This window comes from Heteronotia binoei, chromosome 10, assembly GCF_032191835.1.
Source record: "Heteronotia binoei isolate CCM8104 ecotype False Entrance Well chromosome 10, APGP_CSIRO_Hbin_v1, whole genome shotgun sequence".
Lineage (NCBI taxonomy): Eukaryota > Metazoa > Chordata > Lepidosauria > Squamata > Gekkonidae > Heteronotia > Heteronotia binoei.
The window spans coordinates 71,065,113-71,075,843 of record NC_083232.1 but is presented as its reverse complement, the minus strand read 5'-3'; the positions used below and the strand labels follow the sequence as shown (position 1 = coordinate 71,075,843).

The 10,731-nt window shown below is 40.9% G+C and overlaps 1 protein-coding gene across 2 annotated transcripts in view; it reads left to right on the top strand.

Annotated features, from left to right (window-relative positions):
• Positions 1–4,645: 4,645 nt before the first annotated feature.
• The window catches only part of CPNE4 (copine 4), a 222,885-nt gene continuing 216,799 nt past the window's right edge, over positions 4,646–10,731 (top strand). For both annotated transcript variants that reach the window (XM_060248883.1, XM_060248882.1), the window contains exon 1: positions 4,646–4,825. In XM_060248883.1, coding sequence (XP_060104866.1) covers positions 4,646–4,825 — 180 coding nt within the window. The remainder of the gene's footprint in view (positions 4,826–10,731) is intronic.

Below are 10,731 nucleotides of genomic sequence, written 5' to 3'. Positions count from 1 at the left end.
TTGTGTAGAGTCTAAATGTGTTTGCATCCTGTGAAGTATGAAGGCCTTTCATAGACTGTGATGCATGTAAGAGAGAACTCTCTTGATTGTGTCCTCCTTTGTCAGGAAGGAAACCACTTTCATTGTCTGTGAATTTACATGATCCACTGTCTTACCTGTTGCCTTTGTGTCCCTTTCTCCCACCATGAAGTGTGTTACTGGTTAATGAGAAATGACTGTCCCTATTTTCCACCATGAAGTTTATTACTGGTTAATGAGAAATGACTGTGTGGGGAATTCCCTGGCTGGCATGATGCACATTTTTCTGTGCTAAAAAGAAATGGAATCTGTTTGGCAGTGAATGAAAAATGTATTATGGCTTGACCTGGAGCGAACACTAACTTATTCCACAAGCCCATCATTTCTGTTTTTTCTTTCTTGGGAATTACAGCTGCTCATAAGCAATGTATTGAATAAGGGAATAATAAAATACTAATGAGTGTTAATGAGATACTAAGAAATGAATCAACACAGACTATCATAATGAATACTTGAATGAATATTCCTCCATTTCAGATGTAGCTGAATATTTGATTTACCACCCTTCTACACAGTCTGACTTTGGGAGGGCTTTTTGTTTCCGTTACCAATATTCAGAAATATTTTATTGTCTTTCAATTTCTGTGTCAACTAACATCCATTGAGAATCTCAACTTAGGGACATACCAAGAGGAGAAGCTTCAGTTCTGGGTTACTGGGGTGCACTGTGGATAACCAAACAGAGAGGAGGAAGGAAACTAAACCAACCAAGCAAAAACCTCCAAAGGAAGTTTAGAGTACTAGTAAGGGGCCAAAACTTGAAAACATCAATTTAAAGACAAAAGTACACGTGTTTACTACAAAAACATAAAAACCTTGTAGGGGCCCTCATAAAATCCTCAAAGTGACCAATGTACAAAAAGGAACTCTGTATGACCTGACATGTTTCAGCCTGCAGAGGCCTTCAGAGGTCAAATAGTCCAAATTACAACATACAACAAAGTTTCTGTTACACTTGTAAGGAAATGCATGCTTAATACAGGACCCAAAATGGAATGTTCCAATCTGGAAATGAATGACTCCAAAATATTTTTGGGAGACCACAAATGTATCTGGCTTTATGTCAGCAGCAATTACATATATTGAAAATAATAATATTGTCAATATATACCTTCCAGTTGAAGTCCTAAGAGTACAAGTAAAATTCCCTTATCAGGTCCAGTGTAACATCAGTATATATCATGATGATTTTATGAGACTTCATTTGGCCCTCTAAAAGGTTTTTATATCTTTGTTGTTGTTGTTCAGTTGCACAGTCAAGTCCAACTCTTTGCAACCCCATGGACAAGGTCACACCAGGCCCTCCTGTCTTTCACCATCCTCCGAAGTCTGCTCAAATTCGTCAAATTCAGTAGCACTGTCCAACCACCTAATCTTTTGCGTCCCCTTCTTCTTTTGCCTTCTGTCTTTCCCAGCATCAGGATATTCTCCAGTGAGTGCTCCCTTCTCATTTGGTGGCCAAAGTATTTCAGCTTCAGCATCTGACCTTCCAAGGAACAGTCAGGGTTGATTTCCCTTAGGACTGACTGATTTGATCTTCTTGCAGTCCAAGGGACTATGTTTATATGTTTACATGTGTACTTTTGTCTTTAACTATTGATGTTTTCAACTTTTGGTCTCTTACTAGTATTCTGAACTTCCTTTGGAGGTTTGTGCTCTGGGGATGAGTCATGTAGGAATGGAGTCATTTTCATATGAGATAATTACACAGAAAGAACTATACTCCCAACCTGACCTTGGCTGTTTGCTATAATTTTCCCTGTGATCCTGCCATTCACATTGTTCTTTTGTTCCTATGATAGCACAGGTAGCACATCTTGCCTGTAATGTAAGAATTGGCTGTAAGAGGAGAGAAAATAAGGTCATGATCTGATGTTTTTGAAATGATAGAGAAAATATGATTTTATAGTGCGCCTGGGAGTCAAAGAAAAAAAAATGTTAGATCCAGAGACATTGAAAGGATAAAATTCTATTATTTGAGATGTTTCCTTTCCCACCACTGTTGAAGTTATCTTGTTTTAATCATCGTCAGCCATGCCACTGTATGTTTCAGCTTGGGAGTTGTAAGATATTGGAACGATGTAAATGTTAACACCCTGTCTACCCTGTTTTGAAACCCAGAACAGTTCATGGTTTTAAGCAGCCTGATATTTGGCTTTTTTCTGTCACTGGGTTTGGATTAAAAGAACACACAGCTGTCCAACAATTACATGTTCTAAAACCTGGGTCATCTGTCAAGTAGCTAAATTAAACCACCCAGACTCCTTTCTACATTGCTTATATCAAGAAAGATCTTTGGACCTAATAGGAATCATCACATGGACCCCCAAAACCATATGATTCCACTGATGCAAAAGATACTTATTTGTAATTGCTTGATTATACTAATTATCACAAAAGTGTACTAATTGCCAGGTAAGGGAACAAGTTGCACTTACAGGGCATTGAAATAATTGCTACACAGAACAACTTTTTAAAAATGCGATTTTAATATATTTAATATTTTTATTTTATGCTGATATCTCTAAATTTTTTTTAAATTGTAAGAAAGATGCAAGCACCTTTGATAGTGAATGCAATAAACATGACAAAATATTAAGGGGGGGATGCATTTCTACCTGGAGAGCACTGAAATGGACAATGGAGATGTCCTGCCAGAGTTGGCTAAAAATGTGGTCAGTTTTTTGCTAGAATCTAAATTGTACTTGGTGCACTTTCAATAAGACTTGCAATAGACTCTGAGTGGTTAAGACTGAGCTGAGACTTGATCTGTAGACTTTCTGCTCATTATAAATATAAGCTATGCCACCTCTCAATATACTAATATAACAACTTGATAAAAATGTTGCTAACCTTCAGCATTTCCATACCCAGTGGGGCAGATGGGACTCTGAGATCCATCTGAGGGAGATGATCCATAGGTTGAAGGACACCTCTATGAGTGACTAGCCTTATTTCCATAGGGTGGAGATGAAAAGCAAAATGCATCTATTATTGATAATGTGCATTAAGATTGTTAACGTGTCATGATCTCGATTATCTGACTTCTTACACTTTTAGCGAAGCCCCTCGATTTAAATAAGTGGGTATTGTTTATTTTATTCAATTTATAGCCCACTCTCCCCGAAAATGTCTCAGAGAGGATGACAACATCTTATAAATATACAATTAAAAGCGTTCTAAATGTAATATACTAGGAATAACGCCCATTGAAGAGAAAAATTCAATGAGCTCTAGAAAGAGGCTCTGGCCAAGTGCCCCCTTGCTGTCTTCCCACCCACCCAAGTGAAGTCATTCATCTCCAACCCCCCCCCCCCCCCACACACACACACAAAGGGAGCTGATCTCTGCCATCTGGAGAGCAGTTGTAATTTGTGATCCCCAGGCATCACCTGGAGATTGGCAACAGTGGTTCATGGGAAGGAAATGGCTGGTTTGGAGGGTGCAGTGTATGCCATTGTACCTGTTTGAGGTCCCACCCCTCCTCAAACCTCACCTCCAGGCTCCACCCCTTAAACCTCTAGGATTTTCCTAACCTGGAGTTGGCAACCCTATCTCCTTCCATTTTTCTGCCCCTCTGACTTCAGCTTTCCATTGTCTTCCCCCTCCCTACAGCCTCCACCTAGGGAAAGGACAGTCTCTCTCCACCGTGTTGATCTGAACAACAATCCTGTGAGGGGGACTAGACTGAAAGTCTGTGACTGGTCTGAAATCACCCAGTCAGCTTCCACAGCAAGAACCTGTGTCTGGCAGGCTCCACTCTGAAGCACTAACTCCCAGGACTTTTTTTGAGCAGGAACGCACAGGAACACAGTTCCGGCTGGCTTGGCCTAATATACAAATGAGTTCCTGCTGGTTTTTCCCTGCCAAAAAAGCCTTGCTAACTCATATGCCCTCCTCAGACCCTACCTACCTCAGGATTTCCAGGAATTTCTCACCAACCTGGAACTGGCAGCCATAGTTAGGACTGGCCCCAATGAGTTCTCCCCCAGAGGCCTTTAGTGATACCTTTCGGATCAACACTCTCTCTCTCTGATAACGTTGTTGGACTTAAACCCAGGACATCCATTTGTCTCTGCCTCTCACTTTCTGGACCAGTTGGAGCTTTTGGGTCAGTCTCAAGGGTAGGCCAGCATAGACTGAATTACAGTAGTCTAGCCTGAAGATGATCATCACATGGATTACTGTGGCTAGGTCAGGGCACGACAGGAAATGGGCCAATTGCCACGCTTGGCACAGATGAAAAAATGCCAGCCTGGCAATGTGTGTGACTTGGGCCTCCATGTTCAAGGAGGTATCCAAAATCACTTCAAAATGCTCAATGGACTGCGCCCATGTCAATTATGCCCATCAAGAATGGGCAACCTGTGCCCCAGTATTGAAGCCCCCCTGCCACAGAACCTCCATCTTGGTTGGATTAAGTCTCAACCTACTCTGTTTCAACCATCCAACCATGGCCTCCAGACTCACAGCCAGTACTAGTGTCTGGAAGAATTTCCTTCTAAATACAAACTTACTTTTGTGTTTAAGATGTTTTGCCATTGAATGTTTGCTGTCTTTGCAGAGTATGAAGAAAATGAGCAACATCTATGAATCAGCAGCTAATACCCTGGGAATCTTTAGCAGCCCATGCCTGACTAAGGTGGAACTGAGAGTTGCATGCAAAGGCATATCAGACCGGGATGCCCTCTCTAAGCCAGATCCCTGCGTCATTCTGAAAATGCAGTCTCATGGGCAATGGTTTGAGGTAGGTCTCCTATTTAAATGCATAATAAAAGATTTTTTTGGGGGGGGGGGGGTTGATGTTCTGCTGCAGTCATGTTGCTGTCGGGAGGTATGCTATAGTTGAATAGCCAAAGGCCTTGCCTCTGTCCAGGGGCATTTCATAGCTGTGTTCTGCCTTTGATGAACACCACTCCACCCACAGCCTAGTACTGTAAACCATTTTTGAAGATTGTTCAGTTGAACAATGACAATTGCGGAGTAGGTATACAAATAGATAAGAGCACTGTTACCTTCAATAAAAGAATTCAACATGGACTAAATTCTCTCCCACTGTAATCAAGGGACACAGAAGTTTGAATGATGCCTGAATTGTTCACTCTGTAAACATTCTTTTGTTAAGAAGAAAAGAGTTGGCTTTTATACCCTGATCTTCAGTACCCAAAGGAGTCTCAGAGCAGCTTACCATAGCCTACCCTTCCTCTCCCCACAATGAGGGTAATGAGACAGGAAACCTAGGTCTCAGTTTGGTACAGGAGGAATCAGACCAAGAGAATACAAAGAATAATGGGAAATAAACCTTAACAAGTGAACAGCAAATGCCCTACCACATATTTTGGTAGCTGTTAAGGTGCAACTGGATTCTTGCTTTTTCTACTGCTATTGGAAACCACAACATCTTTTTCTGCTGCTGTTAGAAACCACAACATTAAGAACATAAGAGAAGCCATGTTGGATCAGGCCAACGGCCCATCAAGTCCAACACTCTGTGTCACACAGTGGCAAAAAATTTTATATACACACATACACTGTGGCTAATAGCCACTGATGGACCTGTGCTCCATATATTTATCTAAACCCTTCTTGAAGGTGGCTATACTTGTGGCCGCCACCACCTCCTGTGGGAGTGAATTCCACATGTTAATCACCCTTTGGGTGAAGAAGTACTTCCTTTTATCCGTTTTAACCTTTCTGCTCAGCAATTTCATCGAATGCCCACGAGTTCTTGTATTGTGAGAAAGGGAGAAAAGTACTTCTTTCTCTACTTTCTCCATCCCATGCATTATCTTGTAAACCTCTATCATGTCACCCCGCAGTCGACGTTTCTCCAAGCTAAAGAGTCCCAAGCGTTTCAACCTTTCTTCATAGGGAAAGTGCTCCAGCCCTTTAATCATTCTAGTTGCCCTTCTCTGGACTTTCTCCAATGCTATAATATCCTTTTTGAGGTACGGCGACCAGAACTGCACACAGTACTCCAAATGAGACCGCACCATTGATTTATACAGGGGCATTATGATACTGGCTGATTTGTTTTCAATTCCCTTCCTAATAATTCCCAGCATGGCGTTGGCCTTTTTTATTGCAGACGCACACTGTCTTGACATTTTCAGTGAGTTATCTACCACGACCCCAAGATCTCTCTCTTGGTCAGTCTCTGCCAGTTCACACCCCATCAACTTGTATTTGGAGCTGGGATTCTTGGCCCCAATGTGCATTACTTTGCACTTGGCCACATTGAACCGCATCTGCCACGTTGACGCCCACTCACCCAGCTTCAACAGATCTCTTTGGAGTTCCTCACAATCCTCTCTGGTTCTCACCACCCTGAACAATTTAGTGTCATCCGCAAACTTGGCCACTTCACTGCTCACTCCCAACTCTAAATCATTTATGAACAAGTTAAAGAGCATGGGACCCAGTACCGAGCCCTGCGGCACCCCACTGCTTACCGTCCTCCACTGCGAAGACTGCCCATTTATACTTACTCTCTGCTTCCTATTACTAAGCCAGTTTTTGATCCACAAGAGGACCTGTCCTTTTACTCCATGACTCTCAAGTTTTCTAAGGAGCCTTTGATGAGGAACTTTATCAAAAGCTTTCTGGAAGTCAAGGTAAACAACATCTATCAGGTCGCCTTTGTCCACATGTTTGTTCACCCCCTCAAAGAAATGTAACAGGTTAGTGAGGCAAGATCTTCCCTTGCAGAACCCATGCTGAGTCTTCCTCAATAACCCGTCTTCCTCAATAACATTCAAACAACAGTGGGGGTACGTTTTAACCTTTCAGGCCATTCACTTGCTGACATAAGAGTAGCAGTTCTCTTACAATGGAATTTCAAAGGGAGATTAATGAGACTGCTGAATTGCAACTGATAATGAAGCTCAAGACAATGCATCCTTCTGGACTGACCTGAGACCTAGGTTTCGTCTCTCATTACCAATGCCTGCTATTGTCATTTGGCATCTGAAACTGTTTCACTTTCCAAGATATAAGGACAAGTGGACTCACATTCTTGCTGTATCTGAAGAAGTGAACAGTAACTCATGAAGGTTCATGCCCTGTCACAAATTTTATTAGTTATTAATAAACTCTTGCTCCCTTCCACTAATAAAGAATGCAAAGTGTGCTCTTAGGTTTCTTCCCCAACCCCCATCCATTAGAATTCCAAGTCCCATAGGACTCCATCTCTCACCTGGAATAAAACATTGTTGGTCTGCTTAAAAGTGCTGCAAGAGTCTCTCTCTGGCTCTTTTCCTCCCTCCCTCTCTCTCTAAAGAAGTGTTCAGACGCACAAAAGCTTATACCTGGCACAGTATGTTGTTGGTCTTCTCAAAAGTGCTACAGGACTCTCTCTCTCCTCCTAACTCCCCCAGAGGAGGAGGGAGGAAGGGCCCTCAGCTAATCAAGGGAAGGGAGGTTTGGCTTTCTTTCTGTCCCCTGCGAAGCAGGAAATAGGAGAGATTGGACAAAAGCCAGCTCTGATGCTGGAAACAGGAAGGTGGAACAGGAAGTAGGAAGCAGTTGACAGGCAGTTGTTTGAGGACCTGATGGGAGCCCTTCTGGAGCCAGATGTGACCCACAGACCATATGTTTGATACCCCTAGGTGTTGTTAGGATGAAGAACCAAGAAAGGGATTCTTATTGTAGGTTAAGAAGTCACATAGGTGCTGTGCTGATATATAGAAGAAGAGATTGGATTTATATCCTGCCCTTTACTCAGAGTCTCAGAGCACTTGATGTTGCTAATGCTTGCTGATTTCCTTAATGTGCCCCAGAACTGAAAACCTGTATGTTCATGGTGCTCAGAATTTGTATACAGAGAACCCATTTGAAGGCAATTCTTTGTTCAAGCTGTACCTCCATTAACTATATAACTTTGCTTTAACTAAAATTGCTGTGATTTGATTTTATGTTTTTTCAGTATATGACTATAGGTACACAAATGCAAATCTGAAAGTATTTTTGTGTATTTTAAAGGCTATTGAATAAATAGACACTGTAATAAATAGCTAAAGTAATGATCTTAAACAGTATTTTTGTTGCACTTTATTGATTTTTAGTGTTGGGGCTTTTGGATTAACTTTGGCCAGAATTTTAGTAAAAGATTAAATGCATTTTTTTCCAAAGAAATCTTTGTAATTTCGGTTTACATCAAAATTCACTTGAGGGCTTGCAAACATTTGCATACTCCAAAAGTCAGAATGCTATTTGCACTTAAAGAGATATTGGAAAAGCACAGGGCTTTCTGTCTGTAGGCAGTTTTTGAAGGGTATTCTCCACAATTGTTCAACTATAGTCTGAAGTAGGGGTGTGTGCTCCCGAATAAATGCCCCCCAAATACCTTATTAGTATTTTTTCATGTATTTATTTAAGCAATACATATTGGACAATCTGATTCAGCTACCAAAATAGCTGTGCCTGAATAAAAGCTGATAATATTCTGCTATTATTCAGGTGTGGCTAGAAGGCATTTAGAGAGACTGCTGCAGCTTGACTCAGCAAATGAACTGAAGTCATTTAAAGTTTAAAGGACTTCAGTTCATTTACTGAGTTGCGCTTCAGTGGTGGTACAACTCAGTGAGGGAACTGAAGACATTTAAAGAGACCACAGCAGCATGACTCGGTGAGGTAACTGAAGGCATTTAAAGTTTAAATACATTTAGTTCACTTGCAGGGTTGGGCTACTGTGGTGGCACAACTCAGCAAGTGAAATTATTCATTATATCCTATGGGGACGGTCCCCACGGGGTATAATGGAACTGGATAAATTTGAGTTTCCCCAATATTTGCCCAAATACCAATACAATACTGGTATTTGGGTGTATTTGGGAATACTGATTTTTTTTTTGTCCAATAGATCCAAATTGGTAAAAAAAAATCCTTCTTTTTTTTGCACAACCATAATCTAAAGAAGTATAATTCACTGTATAGTTTCAGAGCTCAGTCATCTTGCTCTCCTATGTGCAAGGACCAGGCTCATGGCTGCACAGAGATGCCAGACTCCAGGCCTGGGTCTCTCCTGGAGGAAATGTCAGCTTCAGAGGGTGGATTTTATGGTGTCATATCTCTGTTGAGACCATTCATTTAACTGAATGTAGAAGGGTGTAACTCTATTTAGGATTGCTCCAAGAGCAGCTTCAAATGTTTTGCTAGGGGGGTGCACAAAAATGATATTTGTGGGGTTCAGGTATACCAAACCTGAAAAATATCGATACAATATTGGGATTTAGGAAATAATCGGTATAGCTTTACATGACAAGAAACCATTAAACTTCTCCATTTCACACACACCCCTGCTTTGGAGTGGGAGGAGCATACGGGAGGGCTGAGATGGTTTCCTCCCATTTAAACTGAACACTGTGGTGGATCCGCTTGTCAGCTGATTGGTTTAAATGCCTTCTCTTTCCTATCTGAGGCATGTTGCCAACTTGCCATTGCAGTGAAACTCAGGGAGGGATGGGAAGGTATTTAAAGTCTTCCCTCACTGAGTCATGCTGCAGGGGCTGCATGCTTCAGTGAGTGAAAGGAAAGTATTTAAAGACACAGCAGTCTCTTTAAATACCACCACCACCCAGCTCGGGAAGGGAAGGTATTTAAAGTTTAAATGCTTGATTTGCAGAGTTGTACCATGGTGGCATCACGACTCTACAAGTCATGTGAAACTTACACTTTAAATGGCTTTTGCAAAGCCAAGCTGAGCATGAGGAACCTGAAGTAGTACGAGTTACCTGGAAGGTGGGTGAACTTGTGCCGCTTTGGCTAGTGAAGCTGAGCCCAGATAAAAGTCAAACAACATCAGTTTTTATTTAGGTGTAGCTAGATTGGTAGCTGAATCAGATTAGAAAATCTGGTTTGACTTTATAAACACCCCCAAAATACTGATTTATTTGCTTCTGTATATACTGAGCACACAACCCTCCTTTTTAAGTAACTTGGGGTCTTACTATATTTAGCAGAGGTGTGCCACTAGAAGATCATATAATCATATTAATGGCACTTGGGAATTTAATATTCCATGACATTCAATTAGAAGGAAGGGAATTGCTTTAAAAATTAAATTAATTTATCACATGGTATGTGATTTCTGCCTATGTAAAAAAAAATGTGCAGGTGGGGAGGTAGATAGTATTGCCTCACCTACCCTGTTAGGAAATTATGAATTGCTATTTGGTATAATTTATAATAAAATATTCTCATTTCCAACAAGACAAAAAGCATCAACCCCATATGTGAGACTACAAAAAAGTGTAAAATGACCTTTTTTAGGTTGGCAATATTTTTAGGATAACATGATGCTAAAATAAAACCAACAGAACAGATTAATCACCAACAATAATTAAAGCTTTTACTGTTGTCACATAAGGTCATTCACATCAAAATGCATTAATTATGGAAACAAATTTCACTGCAAAGTTGCCTTTTTCAAGAAACAATTTGCCTCATAAACATTCACACATGCCTGCGTCTCAAATAGTGACATAGACAGACAGACAGACAGACTAGCGAAGCGACTGCAATTTGGACATCTTCGATCTCCAGATGCATTACCATTAAAAAAGAATTAATTAATGGCATACGATGGAATATGTTGAGGAAAGTAGAACACTGATAAGAATTAGGGAAGATTTTGTCAAGCAAATACTCCTAACT